Source organism: Mya arenaria, chromosome 4, assembly GCF_026914265.1.
Source record: "Mya arenaria isolate MELC-2E11 chromosome 4, ASM2691426v1".
NCBI lineage: Eukaryota > Metazoa > Mollusca > Bivalvia > Myida > Myidae > Mya > Mya arenaria.
The window spans coordinates 51,533,064-51,554,787 of record NC_069125.1 but is presented as its reverse complement, the minus strand read 5'-3'; the positions used below and the strand labels follow the sequence as shown (position 1 = coordinate 51,554,787).

Below are 21,724 nucleotides of genomic sequence, written 5' to 3'. Positions count from 1 at the left end.
TAAGTCATATTTGTTTTTTTAGCATAGTGCTCAGACAGAATGTAGCCCTGGTAAGGTATACCATCGTTGTTTAACGTGCACCTTACATCCCTCCTGGTAGAGGATTAGTACCTGCTATCCCTGGATTGACAGTGTATTACCACTATACCACGGATACACTACAATGGCCATTTCTCTCTCTTTTATACTTTTCTCTACATTTTACAGTAAAACAAGCCAGAATCTTACTAGTATATACAGTTTTAATGTGAATACATTCAACGATTTTAAGTTATGTAAAGGTTGATTGATTTCATTGCAACACGATGACATCGTTGCAACCGACAACAGCAGCAAGGCTTTTATTAGGGAAAAACAACAGCCAACACTGTTGCCCTAACTTGTATCAGTTAATACTTATACTATTTGTCGTGTGCTAGTTTACATGTTCTTCATTGCTTTATGTCAAACTTTGAGTGATGTTATACAGCTAATGCGAAACACACTGAATCATACCAGTCGTAATCAAACGAAAAAACATACGACAGACATTCAGTTGTTTCAATCTTCAATATAAAATAGTTATTTTTCAATTCATATGTATGTATACATTTGGTTGGGTGATTTTAAATGGTATTCAGCAGATCTATATTTATCTTAATAAGAGCGTTTATGGAATGCAATCGTAACAACTGGTCAATCTCCGACAAGACGTACAACGCACTACCATCTAACACAAGGCAAAAGAATATATAGTCGAATAAGGCATCGATGTTGAATAATAATGACAAAGTTGGTTAATATATACCCGACAGTGATCTAAACCGGATTAAATTTGTCATTCAAGTCGTTACTTTCACATAAATTTATATTCCGGCTCAAATAATACCGTTTATAGGTGTAGCGTTACAGGGATGCATACGAAATGTCAAAATAAAAAAGTATCCCTGATCACTCAGTATTGTAGCTATTGCGGCAGGGTGACATCTGTTTTTCCGGGTTATAACGAAGTATAATAACAGCGATAAAAACGGACTAATATTATTCCAGGTTTGTTATAATTTATTTATCTTAGATTTGTCATTTTAATGAGTTTATATTACATTGTTGTGATAGTATTTGAATGTCATGAGCTATTAATCGCTTGCCTGTTTACCTAGACAGTTTGTCTTGGTGGGTGGGGTAGATGGTTCAGAAAAGACTGCGGTTACTATTCTTATTGGAGTATTATTAGCCACAAATAGTTCTCATCTTTGCTAAAACATTTGTTTTGAGAATTAACACAAATAATACATTAGTCTGTTTTACTATCTGACAGTCATCTAATGAGGAATCTGTATGTATATTGTATATTATGTATATTAGGTAATATGTCATGTTGTCACCTGTATAGTCTTCTGAATGATTTGGTACTAGTTATTTATGTTTAAATATTAAAACGGCCACCGGACTAGTCGCATACACCCAGGGCTCAAATTAAATCGGGGTCCAGATTGTCTTAAAACCCATCCATAAATAAGTCTGAAAGCAACTTTCTTTAAATATATATATATAATTATGTTTTTTATGTTCCATTCCTTTCTTTACAGATAAATTGCTGATGTTATCTTTTGAGATCATTACTTTCAATGAAGAACATCACTTCAATTGATTGGGCTGCTAGATTGGTAGCAACGTGATGGACAGCAAGCTGACAATTTTATATATGCATTCTTTTTCGTTCAGACCACACACACAAGAATAAAACATGCAGGGCCTATTAGTGTTTACCAATAATTTAACTTGGATTGGCATAAAAATGGCGAAATAAAAGTGATTTTATATATCGTCATACACCTGTATCATAATTTTGTAAATGGGTTTGATTATTCCATATGAACTGCAAACAACCTTCATTGTATTTGTAACTCCATTCGTATAATGACCGTCATGGATTATCCAATAAGGCTCCATGTGGCGGACTATGTTGTCCTTGGATTTGGAATAGCTGCATCTTTTGCAACAGGTGTCTTTTACGCAATCAAAGAGCGCAAACATTCAACGTTACTTAGGTTTCACAGAGGAGATGGAAAATTAAATGCCATTCCAGTGGCAATTTCGCTACTTGTGACGTTCGAATCTTCCATTTTCTACCTTGGATACCCGACTGAAATCTACATCTACGGATCAATGTATTGGCTACTGAACATTGGATTAATTCTTGGTTATCTTGCTATGTTTTTCATAATAATCCCCCTGTTCTACCCACTGCAAATTACAAGTGTGTATGAATATCTTGAAATGAGACACGAATCTAGACTACTTCGCCAGATTTCAATGTGGATGGGGACACTTGCCATGATAATATACGCGGGAATTGTCATTTTCGGGGCAGCTATAGCCATGGAATCAGTGACGGGGGTCCGTGTATGGGTCTTCATAATCGCAATCACAGTTTCCGCAGTAATATACACGTCGCTTGGTGGAATAAAAGCAGTTGTGGTCACCGACGTCGTCCAAGGGGTGATAATGATGATCGTCATTTGCGCAGTTGTCATCTATGGAACTATAAAAGTAGGAGGATTTTCAGAAGTGATAGCTATTAACAAGCCAGCTGGACGATTGGATTTAATTGATTTCGACCCAAATCCTTACAAAAGACACACGTTCTGGACACTGGCTATAGGATATGGTTGGATTTGCGCGGGGATATCGTTTCGGCAACCAATTGTTCAAAGACTTAATTCTACTCGGTCTATAGATGAAGCCAAAAAGGTCGTAGCTCTCGCAATACCCGGATTCGTGATAATGCAAGCCCTTGTTATGTTTGAAGGTTTGGTGGCTTATGCCTATTTTTCAAACAAAAGATGTGATCCACTTGCTTCCGGAGCCATCTCAAACCCTAACCAAATAGTGCCGTATTTCGTTATGGACCTTTTCCGGGACGTACCGGGCATTGCAGGGCTTTTCTTGGCTGCGCTATGCAGCGCGTCGCTTAGCACAATTTCCTCTTTATTGAGTGGCGTCTCGGCCGTCGCATCGGAGGACATTATTCGACCACGCTTGAAACACAAATCAGAAAAGTACCTGACTAATATTTCAAGACTCATAGTGGTTTTGACTGGTGCAGTATGTATTGGCGTAGGGATACTCTTTAGCTACGTAGAGGGAGCCCCGATGGGACAAATTGCAGACAGCATTCTCGGCGCTGTGGATGGACCCGTTTCAGCAGTATTTTATCTCTCAATATTCTGCAAGTTCACAACACGGCGCGGTCTCTATGTCTGCATCGTAGTTGGTTTGTGTTTTGCCTTATGGATGTCACTTGGCTACAACTTCTCGCCAGGACGTAGGAAGACGCCATGGCTACCTCTTGGACCCACTGATGGATGCACAGTTAACAACTTTACAACCTTCGACAATATATCTTTGAACCAGCAGAACACTTTTCAATCTCAAATGAATATAAGCACTATTTTGAACACAACGACTGGCAGCAGAGACGGGAACAACACGCCGTCTGTACGTTCCATTGATGGCAACAGTATTACGCCTTTGAACACGGGACGCAGCGACGGACGCATTGAAGGGCTGGATTGGTTGTATTCTATTTCGTACATGTACATTTCATTACTTGTCTCAATCGTCACAATAACAACTGGACTCATTGCAAGCAGGTTAACAAAAGACAGACCAAAACCCGTACCACAATATTTGATGTTAAAGCTGAATCGGAGATTCCTTAAATGTATGCCAAACTATGCGGCACTAGTTGCCACGGAACCCCTTGAAAACGGAGAGCAACAAGAAAGCTCTTGCTAAAACATAACTAATTTCAACATGCATGCACTATGGAAGGGCAAGGGGTCATACTTCCAAACCGCGAAATGAAATTTTAATGCTGTTTTGTTTTTCATTTTCTATATGTGATAAAACTGTGCCTTTGTGCTTAACTGTTTGCAAGCACATCTAATGTTGGCAATTCTAGACACATTTTAGAAAATCGTTACCGAAACATCAATCTATATGAACCCCATTTTCTGATTTATGAGAGCTTATTTGGTCTTCCTGTTATTTATGTTTTCTAAAAAGAATCTGTTGCTATTTCAATCTATATATGATAGTTTACTATAACCAAACGGAAAAGTGTAATATGATTCGTGCTAAATGCTATTACGCTTTCTGCTTTAAAGCTGCACTCTAACAGTAAATAAAAATATATTATAATTTGTGTATACTTTATTGTGATGCTTTATTTCTAGCACTCAAATTTACAACTTATCTGTCAATTATAATTAAATATAGCACAGTAAGCACTCAACGACCTGACCTTTTGTAAAATGAAATTTAATTAAAGACAATAACCTTTCAATGTATTGCTAAATTGGCAAGTGAAAACCTCTGGCGGGAAAGTCGATATTTTATTTGTCTAATTTAAATTGTCTTTATTTTCTTCTTGGCACCAAAAAACAATTTTAGACTTGCCTGTTTGTGAAGAAATCCAGTATTCAGTTCTAATGTTTTACAGAAATATTTTGAACAGTAAAATATGTCAGATTTTACAAACTAAATGTGTCAGATTTTAAGTCGTCAATTTTAATATTTTATGACTCTAAAACGTTTAAACTTAAAGTTCAAAAATTTAAATGAATATGATAATAGATTATGGATATTAAGGTTAGATACGAAATTGATGAATTAGTGAAATGTCAGTTCAAAAACTCAAAAAAAAATTATTCAAGCCTACAGTACATTTTCAGAGTACGACGCCATTTACACCTTCTAGGCTTATTAATTGTCAATTGTAATTGTATAATCTGAAGTTATAAGTTACCAGTGTTTATTGGAGATGTAACACAAAGCTTAAAGCTGCACTTACACAGATTAACCATTTTGACAACTTTTTTATTTTGTTTCGGACTGGGACAATTTTTATTATGACCTGAGTGGTATAAGACTGCTGACAAAAGATAAGACCCAGTTTTTCCTACCCTATTTACGTTCTAAATTTAATGATCAATGGCCCTAAATTGTTTGATTAATGGCTAAAAGTGCTACTAACACTTTAAGAAAAAGGCATTAAATATCAAGTTTTGATCATTAATATGAAAACCTCCTGTCTGAATTTTTTTACCTCAGTCTTATATCACTGGAGTCCATGCATTTTCACAAATACTGGCTTGTTCTAAGACAAAAAGAAAACAAATGTTGTTGAAAAATTCAATGTGTCAGAGTGCAGCTTTAAAAACACAGTGAGGAAATATGTTTTTATGAAATAATAATGAAACCTCAAAGGAATTTTACGCATGATCAAAGTCTTTGATGAATTTTAAAGCTTATTATTTACGCATTTTTTTAAATGTTTATCTTCTCATGTGAGTTTAAACAAATACAATAGATCACTTATATATTTCTATAATGTTTTCTTTATTTGTTCCCAGTTTTAGTACAATGATGCTTTTTATAATGAAACTCTATGATCACACAGTTTTAAATCTTTTAATTTATAAGGCAGACTGTGTGTGATGCTCATAGTTTCAAACAATGACTGCATCGTATCTTTGAAAAGATTTTTCATTAGGTGCTCTGAATTGTTTCCCTCCGTCTGCAGATAGAGTTGGGATCTCTAAAGCAATGTCAAAAGCAATAATAAAAAAAACAAATTAATAACTAGACAGTGACCATAACTCTCAGGGGCCCAAAACATAATCTCATGAAAGGTCTCTATAAACTCTTTATATATACCAAGTTTGCTCGCAATATGTTAACCCATACTTAAGTTATTTAATACAAACCATTTTTCTATTAATAATAACTTTGACCTTGCTAAATTATTCAATACATAAATTATAAGGTGACTTTGACGTTGCCCTTCCACCAGCCCGCCAAAACAATTACACAAGTCATTCTTATAACTTGTTTTCCCTTTGTGAAAATCTGGTTAAGAATATAAAAATGTGCTTGTCAAAAGACAATTTAAAAAAAAGGAAATCAAGGGCCATAATTGGTATTCAGTCAATCGTATGAAGGGTATATATTTTTTTTATTAAAATGCAAACTTGCCCTAAAACTTGAACCTTAGTTCCTAAGTCAATCAGGGACCATTACTTGTATTAAGGATATTATAGAGTTATGTAACCTCATTGTGTGATGGTCCTGAACAACTGTGTGAAGTATTCAGTCAATTGAATGAAGGGTATAGAAGTCATTAATAAATATTTCAACCTGCCCTAAAACTTTAACCTAAGTTCCATAGTCAATCAGGGGCTATAATTTGTATAAAGGATACTATGGAGTTATCTAACCTCATTATGTAATGACCCTGAACAACTGTGTGAAGTATTAAGGGAATTGAATGAAGGGTATATGATTTATAAGTGAAAATCCCAACTTGCCCTAAAACTTAAACCGGACACCAACGCCGACGCTGGGCGAGTAGTAAAGCCCTTCTTATTCTTCGAATAGTCAAGCTAAAAACCTACATAGTATTTTTTCTTCTTTTTAGGCTCAGCCTTCATGTATAACGTATATTTCCTTGGCAGTATAAAAACTCGCTAGTTTGAAATTCATTAATTTGAACGGATCTCATGCTGGCAAGTTACCTAAACCTCCCCTATCAATCATATGATAGGGGTGGTGATTGCTGGTATGCACACATTGTGTTATACTGCACATTAAAATTTGAATATATGACTCTTCTGATATAAACGCAACCAGGGGTGAAAACAGAATAATTACATCACTTTCATATTCAAAGTCATTAGGACTGTTTTTGCTTTTATCCTAAAACCCACACCCTCATGGCTTTGTTCAGGGTATTTATTAATATTCATGAATTATAAAAGAATAAATTAATTTGCTGCATTTCAAGGCCTCTAGATTTTATCTTATGTCTGGTCGCAAAAAGGCAAGAATAATAACTTTGTTCAAAAGTCTGATGTTCACTGAATCTGTAAAATCATAGACATAAATATTAATATTTAAATGTTTGCAATACCTCCCATGCAATTTTGACAAATTCTGAATTAAACGTGAATTGTGATTATAGTGTTACATAATACACATATTGTGCTGGTTTTTCAGAACTTTGCTAAAATTAACAATATTGTTAACATAATTGTTGTTTTCTTTTAAATCTTTACTGCTCTAGAAAATAAATGGATACACGTTTGCTTTACAGTATTTCTTACCAGATTTTAGACAACTGTTTCAGCTGTACTTGTTTTATCTACAAAGGTTAGGTAAATAAATAAGCACAATATAAAATAAATCACATTTAAAAGTTAACAACAACGTCAGATATGTTGTTAACACATTGCTCAGTGGTCCATTGGCAAAGAACCTATGTCTCACAATCAAGAGGCCCCCCATCTATTTCAAAGAGTTCCCACATTATATTTTGGACAACGGTACTAAAGAAAAGTAGCTTATCCACCTTTGAAAGGTTTCCTAAATCTCCACCATAACGATTAAGTGTTTTCAACCTTTAAGATCACTTGCTTATTATCATAACATCTTGACTAAAGTAAAGGAGAACTTGAAGACTTGTCAAAATGATAAACAATCTATTCAAAACACTTCCTTCTATTGCCAAATTTTGCAAAGCTTTTTCGCAAGAAAATTAAATAGCACGTTATAATTTAGTCACTTCTCTAAATGTTTAGTTTAATTTAATTTATACTTGTTTATATGTTAACTGAATTGTGATACAACTGATAGCTTAATCAACCTCAAGTCAGTTTCCTGAACGGTTGTCAGTTTGAGAGGTCTAGAAAGAGATCCCCTGATGAGGATCAAATCCACAACCTCTTGGATGAAAGGCAAAAACCTAAAACCACTACACCACTCTCAACGTCCTAAAACATTTTAGATCAGGACAATGTTCAGCCAGTGACATGAGGTTACAATTAGATAGATGGATAGCATTGTCTCTGTATAAAATGTATAGTAACATTATAACATGATTAAACCATTACGCAAAATAAATTAGTCCTTGTCAACTACATAATGTACACAAAGGATATCGCAAAAAAGGAATTATATGTAATCCCTTTTTTTCATAGTGGTCCTTGTTGTAAAATATAGCTTATTGAAAAAATAAAAATTATTATAAAGAAGGGCTACAGTATATTTCTATACAGTCAAACCTGGTTCAAGTGTCACCTGCTTTAAAAGGTCATAATTTTGGATTAAAGTTATTTTATCTACAATTGTATTTCCAAGCCGGAAAAGTGGTTATCTCCAGGTACTCGGGTTTTCCCCACAACACAAGACCACACTCTCGCTCAACATCGTGCCAACAAGAGTGATTATTATAATTTGTAATAGTTTGTTTTACAATCGTTGTAAAATTAAAACAATATAAACTAATCGAATTTAAGCTTCTTAAATGATGATGATAATGATCGTGGTGTGGTGTGGCATATTGTCATTTAAAAGATACATTAAAGACCACTGTTTAAACAAAGCTTAAGTGGCAGCAATTTCCAACTTGCATTAAAGGGACTGTACACCAGATTGGCACCAGATTGGGTTTTTTCTGTAACGAATCTCAGGACAATTATTTTGATAAAATGTTTTACTCTTTGATATCATAATTGTAAAAAACACACTTCAAAATGTAAAAATAATCGAGTCGGAGACCGGGCTCAAAAAGGTGTCGTCAAAATTGGAAACCAGTGCTGTATCAACTGTGCTACGAATGCTTACTCTAAAAAGACGGAATATTTAAGCTTTATACCTAGCATGGTCATATCACGTGATAACATCGACTAGCCAATCACGCATAAGGAAAGAATTCTACTAGGTAATCATACCTAGTAATATTTTCTAATGGAAAATACGAAACAACTGCGAAAATAAATTAATTGTAAACTATGTGGTACTTCAGTTAGTAAGTTCCAATGCATTGTACACATCGATATCAAGTTCATGTCAGTTTTCGACAATTTTCCTTTTTTTCGCTGTTTTATCATACGGAGTACAGTCCCTCTAAGTGGCCTTTCCAACCTGTATTAAATGGTCAACTGATCTGTTTCCAGTGGTGGCCACTTAATACAGGTTTGATTGCACATGAAACCTTGACAACTGCAGAGAGGCTAAAAGAATTAGAAAGAATGCATGTTTTTACTTACTCTGTGGCCACATCGGAAGGGTCAATGTCATCATACACCTTAAATTCTGTCTGAAAACAATATAAAAACTTATAGGACAAATGTATAACTAATAATTACTACGAATGATTCAAGAATTCAGATGGATGACAATTCAATCCACACAATACTCAATCGTGTAAGGCTAATATGAAAAAAACATGGTATATAATATATATACAGTAGAATTATCCACCCTTTTATATCCATAAGGTCCTTAGCTTCAATCCTCTGAACCCAGCAGGGTATTTTCTCATTCTGTTTTATACAGGGTTCGCACAAATCATAAAAAATAAAAATCCCTGACTTTTCTCTCACCAAATCACAATTTTTCCTGATATATTTATTACCTTAATAGTATTTAGAATTGGTTGAATACAGATTCTTAATCGAAAATTGTCAAAATGATCAAATCATTAATCAATTAAAAACACACAGAATTTCATCTTTCCATATATGTGTGTGTGTGTGTGTGTGTGTGTGTGTGTGTGTGTGTGTGTGCGTGCGTGCGTGCGTGCGTGCGTGCGTGCGTGCGTGTGTGCGTGTGTGCGTGTGTGTGCGTCTGTGTGCGTCTGTGTGTACGTGCGTGCGTATGTGTGTGCGTGCGTGCGTATGTGCGTATGTGTGTGTGAACAGAAGATTGGAGACAAAAAACGGGTACTTTTCTGAAAGGTATGCGCTGTTTGAAAGTACTCAATTTTCCACTAATCGCTTTGTGAATATTAATGAGATACGTGAATTTGTATTCTCACACGAGCAAAGATCAAATGACATTGTCATAAAATAAATGCAAGTATTGTATTGACATAAATCACATTCAGTTCTGCTGTTCAAGCATCGATATATTATGTAAGTTAAAACTACTTAGGAAAGGCAAATTGATAAATCCTTTTGCAGAGGTTTTTGCAAATAATTCATTATTTACAAATATAGAGGGTTCCAATGAAATAAACATGCAAATGAAACAAATTTGCATCCTCTTCCAAACCAATATTCAAATCAGCGCATAAAAACAAGATATCGAGTATGTTTTGCTGACGTAAGTGGTGCATTATTAATTCCTCTAATTGCCATCAAAACTGCGGATCTCTTAAATAGCATATTAAGATGAACAGCAATAACCATGTTATAGAGTGACAGACACCGGCATGTCAAGATGCATGTTGACTCCATGAATCCCTCGTTGTTCATCTCAATGTGTCAAATGTTTGCTGTTTTCGCTCGGCGATTCTCGACGGTTGAGTGGACACCATGTAGGCAGATGGAATCCCAATTTCGGATGGTTATGGACGTGTGTCTGGACGGTTGTGTGGTGGCCTGTGCAGGCCGCCCTGTGTGTGAAGCCGTCATGTACTCACCCCGCCTCCGTTTTGGTGAACTGCTTGACTCGAGCGACGTGGCAGCCAGAAAAAGTGGAAACACAGACACGCAATGCCAGGTCACCAAGAAAACTAATTTTCTAGAAAAAGTTAGTTTTTAAGGATGTTTCGTCCTAAGCAGTTGCTGCTCCTACTGATTATGTAACGGTTACTGCATTTACTAAATGGTGAATTTGTTAATGTTTAAATAAGGTGGTGATGGTAATGATGTTTATGACTATGCGTTTACTGCTGCTGCGGTTGTTGTTGCAAACATTTTGTACTTTTTTGAAATATCTGTTGGTAATCCGGTAATTCTATAAAATAACATATAAAAATAGTGTGTACATACAATTTAACATGAACAAATACACTTATAAAAAACATATAAGTTACCATATCACAATGATGATGATGATGATGATGATGATGATGATGATGATGATGATGATGATGATGATGATTACTATTATTATTATTATTATTATTATTATTATTATTATTATTATTATTATTATTATTATTATTATTTTGATGATGATGATGATGATGATGATGATGATGATGATGATGATGATGATGATGTTAATGTTAATGAAATTGCAATGACGATGATGATAATGATGATGATGATGATGATGATGATGATGATGATGATGATGATGATGATGATGATGATGATGATGATGATGATATGATGATGATGATGATGATGATGATGATGATGATGATGATGATTACGACTCAATTGGTGAAGATGTGATTTGTGGTCTAACGCTTTTCGATTCACAAGGAGTGGATACATGTGCCAGCTGGGACTTCAATGGTCACAAGTCTACAACTTGCCACAAAGAATGTTAGCACTTGACTCAAAAAAAGTATTGGATTGGTTTCCATGTATGTCCCAGAGTCTAGATGTATGCAATTTCAATAATAGTTTCCAAATGATTATGACAACACAAGCAATGTTATTGTTTTCTAGAATGTGAGCCAGTAAGGAATGTAGCTCACGGAAAGATTCTCGGAAACCGATATGATGTCGGCGCGAAACTACGCGTACTTTGTGACCCAGGTTACGTCGAAGAGAATGATATGCCGTCACTAACGTGTGGTGAGCGTGGAGTATGGTCGCACGTGCCCTCATGCGTTCCGTTGTCAACAGATGGCTATGTCATAGGTAGATGTGTTCGTTGATTATAATAACCATGCAACATTGTTAAATGTGTTAGTGTGTATTAATATCTTACGGAATTTTGTTAGAGGCAATGCCTGTGAATGTTTTGACCTGAAACCCGATACTCGATAGTACGATGATAAAAACGCGAAATCACAAAACTACATACTGAAAACGCGACATTACGATGATATTAACTGACAGTTCAATAACGAAAATATACTTGGGGCTATATACATATATAGCCAACATTTTAATTTCCATACAACTGAAGCATATCGCATGCTTATTATTGCTTCCTTTTTTAAACTGCAGAATGCTCTAGCGAGTTCTGGACTGGCCCTAACGATGGCGGATACAAGATTAGGTTGATCTCGACCAAGGCCAGCATTAGTAGAGTAAATGCGACTTGTACTGGCTTGGGAGGGTACCTGACTCGTGTGGACAGCGCGGCTAAGCTGGCCTTCATCTCGGCTTATATACATACCTGTTCCCGGGATTATAAAATATATTACGTAGATGGAAGGAAAGTAGGAAACAGATGGCAGTTTCAGAACAAACAACCGGATGTAAATGACACGTGTGCACTTATAAACGCTTATGGTAAGTTACGCGGAAGAAACACACGCTTGTGCCAAAAAAAAAGAAATGGCTGTGTGCGAAACGTCTTTATCATGAGAAGGAAATGACAATAAGATGTCGTTGTCAATTATTGTTATACTTGATACTAGTACATGTATTTTAGAATCGAACCCACTAGCGGATTCAGGGTTTCCCTTTCATTTCAATGTAGGAGAACAAAATAAATAAATAAAACGCCCCAAAATGCACTATATTGCAAAACACCACAGCAGGTGTTTGGAAAATGTGTTTTAAACCATTTCAAATAGTCTATTTGTACTTTATTACATATTACAATTTCAAGAGTCAATATCTTGTATGTGCAATTGACATCAATGGCAAACTAGTATTAAACATGTATGTTTAAATCCAAATAAACTATTCTATTCTACTCATGTATCATTATACAGAAATAATTGAAAATCTTAAATTGTCTTAAACTGTTTATGGCGTAAAGAAATTAATCATTACTTACATGATTTTCCTTACGAATTTGGTCCTGTATCTTTACTAAAATAATAATTATTGTACAAGTTTGAAGCGGGATATTGGAGTCACCCTGCGATTGGTCGAGCGGTTCCAAATGTCCTTGTCCAGAGCATATCATTAAAACTACTGTATGGAAATTGATAAAACTTCATACATGGTAGAACACAGTGAAAGGAAGTACAGTGTATAAAAACAATAACTCTATTTTATCAAATTACAGAGTAATTTCCATTTATTTTTATTTTTTTGTTGTCACACGTTTGAGGTGACGTTATTGAAAAATCGTACATTTGTAAAGCACAATAAGAGGAAGTGATGTAGACAAAAAAACGTAACTCTATTTCAGCTTATTACGGAGATATTCTGCGCATAACAGCTGGATGGAATGTTATAAAACGTCATACAATGGTAAAGCACAATGAAAGGAAGTGCATTGTATGAGAACCATGACTTTATTTACACTAATTAAAGAGATATCATCCTTTGTTGCTTTTTCTTGTCCGCATCTTAACTTCAAATATACGCAATTAATTTTATAAAACAACATTCAGTGGTAAAATAGAATTGAAGAAAGTGCATTGTATGAGAACTATAACTAGTTTTTGTCTGATGACAGAGTTATTGCCCTTTGTTACTTTTCATTGTTTCCATACTAACTTGAAAACCATTAGATGGAATTTAATGGAACTTCATAAAATATGAATAATTGCACTAATTAGTAGTATGCCAATAGAGCATAGGCCCTCATGGGCCTCTTGTTTTACGAAATAATGACCCCTTTCAGTTTAGAATTTGCCAAAACGTTGTGTCTGGAAGATAACTTATGACAGGTACAATGGAATATAAAACTATTTGTTCACTTGTTTAATAGTATGGAATACAGGCCATTTATATCTCATTTGGTTACAATCCACCAATGTTTTAAGGAGTTATGGCATCTTTTCAAAGGAATAGTTTGTCATTCCTGTGTCCAAGCGGCATTCGAGGATATTCGTCACTCCTGACAGCTATAGTTTGTTTTTGATTCCCTTACATGTTGATCTGTGTTTAAATCTATAACATTCAAACTGATCACGCTGATTGTTTGTATGTTTAACATGATGTATAATGTACTGAGAAACATGTCTATTTTTAGATAAGGCAACTACAAACTGATAAGTGGATTTTCATACCCGCCCGCCCCCTCTTTTTCCGCCGCCCCTTAAATTTTATTGACTCAAATAGAAATGTTGAACAAGGGTCTGTATTTGAGTTTCTGTCCGGTATTGTCCGGGACGGCGTCGATGTATACATAACATTCACATGTAAAAAAGGAGAATTGTTTCGATCATGTTCGTGGTTTGTCTAGACACACATGTACATGGTTCTTATGCAAAAAGAAAGAGCATGAACACATATTCGACGCTGAAACAGTTATGTAAAAAAAGCAATTAATTCATATTGGCCTAACTTGAATACATATATAGGTTGAATCTCATTTCTTGTTTTGAATAATGCGTTATCTGCCTGTAGTGAAACGTTCCAGCATAGTATTTGCTGAAACAACAACATAATTAATTTCTTTAAAATACATATTCTCTTCCGAACATGATCTTATTTTTAAAGCATTTTTTTTTAAATTTACAATATCGTCGCTTTGTCTTCATTTTTTTACCATTTTTGTTTCATTAGAACATTATTGAAGCCCACGTGTGTATAATTATGCCCGCATTGGCATAGACCCTAGTTTGAGAAATAACTTTTGCTCCTGATGATGTAATCGCATAAGCAATAATCCAAGTTTGAGAAATATCTTTTACTCCTGATGATGTTATTACATTAGCAAAGATCCAAGTTTGAGAAATAACTTTTCCTCCTGATGATGCTATTACATAAGCCCAGATCCAAGTTTGAGAAATAACTTTTGCTCCTGATAATGTTATTGCATAAGCCCAGATCCAAGTTTGAGAAATAACTTTTGCTCCTGACGATGTTATTACATTAGCAAAGATCCAAGTTTAAGAAATAACTTTTGCTCCTGATGATGTTATTACATTAGCAATGATCCAAGTTTGAGAAATAACTTTTGCTCCTGATGATGTTATTACATTAGCAAAGATCCAAGTTTAAGAAATAACTTTTGCTCCTGATGATGCTATTACATAAGCCCAGATCCAAGTTTGAGAAATAACTTTTACTCCTAATGATGTTATTACATTAGCAAAGATCCAAGTTTGATAAATAACTTTTGCTCCTGATGATGTTATTACATTAGCAAAGATCCAAGTTTGATAAATAACTTTTGCTCCTGATGATGTTATCACATTAGCAAAGATCCAAGTTTGAGAAATAACTTTTGCTTCTGATGATGTTATTACATTAGCAAAGATCCAAGTTTGAGAAATAACTTTTGCTTCTGATGATGTTATTACATTAGCAAAGATCCAAGTTTGATAAATAACTTTTGCTCCTGATGATGTTATTACATTAGCAAAGATCCAAGTTTGATAAATAACTTTTGCTCCTGATGATGTTATCACATTAGCAAAGATCCAAGTTTGAGAAATAACTTTTGCTTCTGATGATGTTATTAAATAGCAAAGATTCAAGTTTGAGAAATAACTTTTGCTCCTGGTGATGTTATTACAATAGCAAAAACCAAGTTGGAGAAATAACTCGAAAATCCGCAAAGCAAATTTAAAAATAAAAGTTATTTCCACAGTTACCGTTCGTCTGGTGTTACCAATCACCACTTCAGTAGCAAGGCCACTTCTTTTGTATTTAATAAGTGTTGAATTATGATCCTTGGCCGAGTAAGAAAACATGACCGCTGGCATCTGCCGGCGGTGCCCTGTTTAACAATTCTACTAAGTTAAAATCGTTTGATTTAGAAGTGTTTTTGCACTTTTGTATGCGTTGAAAGGTCTAACACCTCAGTTCCGCCACGATGTGATTTTATTACACGTTTTCAACACTCGGTGCCCATGGGAAATTATAATGTATCTCCCGATGCGCCATTAAAGAAACGTCTCGTCACATCCAGGAAATGTGTACATTCTTTCTTTGTGATAATAGATAATGGATCTCAATCGTCTTAAGATTATACCTGCTGCTAGTGCTGCTGATGAATTCTGACTGTTTTCAGAGAAAGATGTCTGACTGTTCATCTTTCAAAGCTTTAATCTTAAATAACTGTTTAAAGTAAAACCAGAAATATATATCTCACCGTCAATTACTACCTCAGGGGTCATCCACACGAGATGTCAAGATCGCTGAAACCGGTGATGCCATGATCGCTGTTACTGGAGTATACATTTGATGGACAGTGTACATTTGAATGCACTCTCCAGCTGAAAATCTCATTGTCGAGAATGTCAGGAGTGGTCTAGTAGTTTCGATATCCGCCTCTCACCCATGATGTCATGAGTTCGATCTCAACAAGGGACACGTTCTCTTAGACTGTCTAAAGGAACATCAAAATGGTTTACTTTACCAAAGAAACGGATCAAAGGTGATACATGTTACGCTTGTTATTGCCATTTATATATTTTTATTAATGTCTTCAGTTTATCTTGGCGGTGGGTTGTGGGGAGTAGCTTGGGGGCCACTGTTCACCCCGGGCTCCGGCCTTATATTTGTCCATCACTCCGGAAGGGCCACGCTGGTAAGACAGTGTACACATTTCTAGGCCTTAAAGCTGTTGTTGTAAATGATTTGTGTGCAAAATGCATAGACCTCTTAAAAACATAAATTATGGGTGGATAGTAACGCTGTTTATATGAATACTTTTTCATAACCATTACTTTTCAAACGTAAGCTTTTAAGCGTGATATAATTGTGTGCATGACAAATTTTAAGTTGAAAATGAATAACTCAAAAACAGAAATTATCATGTATGGCACTAAACATCAGCTAGCAAAACTAAACATTTCAAGTGTGAGTGTTGGTGGATCATCAGAAAAATGTGTTAATAATGTCAGATATTTGGGTGTACATAAGGAAAGTACTCTTAATTTTGACATGCATATCAAAAAAAAAAAATGTCAGATTGCGCATGCTCAGGTTAGAAATCGGAAAGAAATTCGTAAACACCTTTCACAAAAATCAACAGACATAATGTTCAACGGGCTTATTCATTCTCATATTGACTTTTGCAATGGATTATTTACGGAAATCCCTGCCTATCAGATTAACAGACTTAATAGACCAAGCAGCAAGAGTTGTGACCAACACACCATACGGTCATCCAACTACCGAAGTCCTCAAATCCCTTCACTGGCTACCTGTGAGGGCAAGAATTATGTTTAAAGTTCTTGTCATTGTGTTCCGTATTGTGCAGGGAACAGCTCCATCTTATTTGAGGTCTTTGTTAAACCGTGTTCCGGGAAAATATAGACTAAGATCTTCTGATGACATTCAATTTGTTGTTCCAAGAACCAGAACCAGAATTGCTGATAGATCACTTGCTGTGGTTGGGCCAAAATGGTGGAATGCTCTTCATAGAGTCATAAAACACATTAAAAGTGAACCTACTTTTAGAAAGGAACTGAAAACTTATTTGTTTGGACTGTGTTATAATTAAGAGCCTACCAGATTTTATGTGTAAATGACTGTATATAGCCTTGTGTAAAATAGTGCATGAACTGTGTGAAGCGCAATCGAATATTGAACAATACTTTTTTGCGCTATACAAATGTATTTGTATGTATCTAATGATTTCAAACGATCACTTTTCTATGCTGATAAGTTTCTTTTATTTACATTTCAATATATTGTCTTTTAAAGGCGGACGACTTTGTCGATATTACCTAAAATATATTTGTGTTGTTAAGTTAAAATAAATATTCTTTTCAAGTTTCAAGCAGATTGGATAAGTTTTAGAAAAATGATTATACATTTTAATATGCCAAAATGTGGAGTTTTGAAAAAAAAGACGAACGTCGACAACAAGGTTTGAAATATTATTTAAGCATAAATGAATTATATGGTGGATGTTTATGCCCCTGAAGGTGGCCATATTGGAATCGCACCGTCCGTCAGTCCGTCCGCATGTCCGGCTTAACTTCTCGGGCTGTAACCTTCTCTTGTATGAACCGATTTTAAACTTACTTGCCTTATGTGTTCGGCATACTAAGACGACGTGTCGCATGCAACAACCTATCTCTAAGGTCAAAGTCACTCTTAGTGTTTGAATACTATGGCCAGCTGCATGTAAGGACAAGGAGTAAAGCTGGTCGTGTCCGGGCTGTAGTTTTCTCATGTATTGACAGATGTTAAAATAACTTTCCACATGTGTTTACATATAAAGACGATGTGTAGCGTACAAGACCTGTTTTCTTACCTTTAAGGTCAAGGTCACACTTAGGGTTTGAATACTATGGAATGCTGCATAAAAGGACATATAGAATAGATGATTGTGTCCGGGCTGTAACTTTCTGACGTATTAACAGATTTTAAAATAACTTGCCACATGTATTTGACATACCAAGACAACTTGTTGCATGCAAAACCCGCGTCCCCTCCTCTAAGCTCAATGTCACACTTAGGGTTTGAATTCTATGGAATGCTGCATATAAGGATATAGATAAGATGGTCGTGTCCGCGCTGTAGCTTTCTCTTGACAGATTTTGAAATATCTTGAAACATGTTTTCCAAATACCAAGACGATGTGTGGCGTGCAAGGCCCTACCTCTAAGATCAAGGTCACACGTAGTGTTTGTTTACTATGGAATGCTCCATATAAGGACATAGAGCATAGATGGTTGTGTCCGGGCTGTAACTTTCTCATGTATGGACAGATTTTAAAATAAATTGCCAAGGGTGTTCGACATACCAAGATGACGTGTCACGTGCAAGACCCGTGTCCCTACCTCTAAGATCAAGGTCACACTTAGTGTTTGTTTACTACGAAATGCTGCATATAAGGACATGGAGTATAGGTGGTCTCGTCCGGATTTTTCATGCACCTACGGGAAAATAAGATGAACAGCATGGTAGTGGTTACCAACCAATAACCCATTCCTTCAATAACTAGCATTTACGTAATTCTACATCGCAAAGATAATGTGTCAGTATCTTATAGCATATAAGTATGAAATAGACATTCTTAAATATTAAACAAATTGAAAAAGAAAAATACCGAACAGCGTCTAGCACTGACAAGTTTGTGTTTGAAATCCGCAATTGTACCCGCGTTTACATAGAAATCTCGCTTAAGAACCCGAACTACATGGCCTTCGTTCCACCCTCTGTTCATGTATCTTATAGTACAGGTTTTAGAATTTTAGAAACTTTCAAGTATATAACTACTACTGGAGTGAAACCAACCGAACATACTGTGAGTGATAATTTTGGCATTGAGTATCCTATGTTGAAATGTACATTTCATTTTTTATTTGACGAATATAGGCGCTGTCATGGAACGTGTTGACGGGCCTCCTGTTGGCGGGATGTTCCGCCTTCGTGTCTGATGTTGGAAGTAATGTATGCACTGGCACAAATGACTTTCCTGTCAGCACCTTCATTGTATATTTTTGACATCGAAGTGTATCTAGAGACAGACATGGGTCTCCCTCTATTAACATTACGATGGCTCTTTCAACTAGTTGTCCTTCATCTTTGTCAGATTGACATGCGATGAACTTTTCCCAACTTCCTGCAAGTCTGCAATTATAACCAATTCTTTCAATGCAGATGCCTTTCCCATTCCGAAAACTAGAGACGTTGAGTCACATCCAGTAAGGGCATTCAGAAACGGTAACAGGTCACAACAATTTCTGGTAAGAACAGACTGCGTTTATTTAATGTCCCAGATCTTTCTCAGTGATGTCTGTTTTGCCTTATATTGGATCGTATGTTGTACATGATAACAAAGAAGTACAAGTAAGTCCGTGTCTTCTCCTATGATATATGTTATCCCTTCCTGAGCACGTTCAATGGATGTCTCTACAATGAGCAAATCTGCGATATTTATCCGTTTGTTGCTTAATTTAAGGAGCTTTCTTGTGAAAAACGACAAATTAAATAAAATTTCACTGGTTTCCGTGATCCGTAGAAATTGATAGAAATACGCATGTTTTAATCAAGCATTCAAATTGATGCATCATACAATCTATATGTGTGATGAAAATAATAAATGGTCAACTAACATGACAACAGTCGTCTTTCCAGATGATATTTCTCACAATAAACGTATGACCTTGTTTACATGTTTCCGGAAGTTTACATATGGCGCGTGCAAACTGTTTGTGTACGGTGAGTATGGTGTACCATCCCAGCAATTATCACTGAATCGCTAGTAGTAATCAATACTAAAATGTAAATATAAAATTTAAACAATTTCCCCTATTTCAAGGAAGTGCAACTTTTTTCTGGATGTGTATTTATTTTTGATGTTTCGCAGATGATACTTATTAAAACTTTTGCAATTTGTTCACGGAAATGCTACGCTGACTGGCCTTTTATGTTTGTATTGCAAATAAACAGATTTCGATGCGAAAAAAAGTATATAAAACGATTATGGTATGGAACAAGTGCAGATTAGTGTACTTTATTGAAGTTATTATTTTGAATGTAACATCGTTATGTGTTGTTGAAAAATGACTTTAAGTTTAAGTTATCAATTGTGTCGGCATTTTCGGCTATGAGGTAGTGTTGGTTAATGAAAATTCTACATCTTTCTCGAAAAATAGCTCACCTTTACAAGCATCTACAAAATGCATAAATAATGAGAAAGTCTAATATCATTTCATCCCACACCATGTATTGATCAATTTAGCTGCAATATAAATACCAGTTCTCGAGTTATTAAGACACTTATAAAATAGATCAATAGCAGCCAGCTACCTGAAACTGTTGACATACTCCAGAACACCAACATGTATATACGCCATACGCGATACAGTGCATATGGTGATAATAATCGACCATCAATTATTTCGTGAGAATTTGTTCTACTTCGAAGTGACATGGTAATAGGACGCATTACAGTAGCGTTGGTAAAACAATTCAGGTCGCAGTGTTCCCATTGCAAAAAAATCTGTATTATAAGTTTGCATAACGTTTATGATAGTACTATGTATCCGGCGCAGTGTTACCGTGGACCTGAGTTTTTAGGTTTGAATATTAACACGTAATTCTGTTTTCATCTGCTCACGAAGTGAATGCAAAAATAGCACATTAAAGGTTGTGATCAAACTTTGACCGTACATACTACTAGCATGAGCATTTGCGAATACGTTGTTTCAATGTGATTGCATTCAATGCAACATAACTTATATGATACAGTATATACATGCTACATACGTGGGTTAATGACAAAATAAAAAAATATTTGCTACATCAATCAAAACTTTTAATATGATTTCCAAAATAACTTATAAATTACATCTGACTGTAATATCCATCTTGTATGACATGGCTATCGAATTCGGGAGAAAAGTGGACAATCGGTAAACTTGGGTCTAACTGCTTTCTTCTGATATTATATGTGAGCAATTTGTCTAGAGATTGAAGAACTAAAATCCAATGAAAACGGAAGGAACAGTTTGGTTGAATTGTGGGGAATGCATTAATTACTGGCGCTTTTTTCTGTTCAGTTCTGCTTAGTTGGTGCATGAATGTATGTTATATTTCCGAAGACATTTCCTAGCTTATCAAAGGAGCAGCTAGTTTATGAAGTTGGCAAACAAAAACTTTTATATGGTGCCCTTTATTTGCTTGCTTTGGATCAGTTCCGCTTGCAACCATATGCTCGATCCAAGGTAGAAGGTCATTCCGTTAGCCTAATAAGGTATGCAAATTATTGCAAAAAAGTTATGTTTTGTCTGGAACAACAAATACAACTAAGTCACGGCACTGCATGTGTAGTGGGAAAGGAATCAGTTAACAGTAGTTTTGTTACTGAGGCAGAAGGCGGCGTGAAGTCTAATTCTTTAAACCCATTTCCAAGCTGCGGTTAACCTGACTCACCTTTCACAGGGCTGTGTTTGAAC

At 35.5% G+C, this 21,724-nt stretch overlaps 1 protein-coding gene across 1 annotated transcript; it reads left to right on the top strand.

The window, feature by feature from the left end:
* Positions 1 to 875: 875 nt before the first annotated feature.
* On the top strand, positions 876 to 5,366 carry LOC128232028 (sodium-coupled monocarboxylate transporter 1-like). Its single transcript, XM_052945368.1, has 2 exons — positions 876 to 1,029; positions 1,569 to 5,366. The coding sequence occupies exon 2, from the start codon at positions 1,900 to 1,902 to the stop codon at positions 3,778 to 3,780; it is 1,881 nt and encodes a 626-aa protein (XP_052801328.1). The 5' UTR covers positions 876 to 1,029; positions 1,569 to 1,899; the 3' UTR covers positions 3,781 to 5,366.
* The last annotated feature ends 16,358 nt before the right edge of the window (positions 5,367 to 21,724 follow it).

What these genes read in the sequence shown, in the direction of transcription:
- LOC128232028 (XM_052945368.1), top strand. Translation starts at nt 1,900, where the DNA reads ATGACCGTCATGGATTATCCAATAAGGCTCCATGTGGCGGACTATGTT.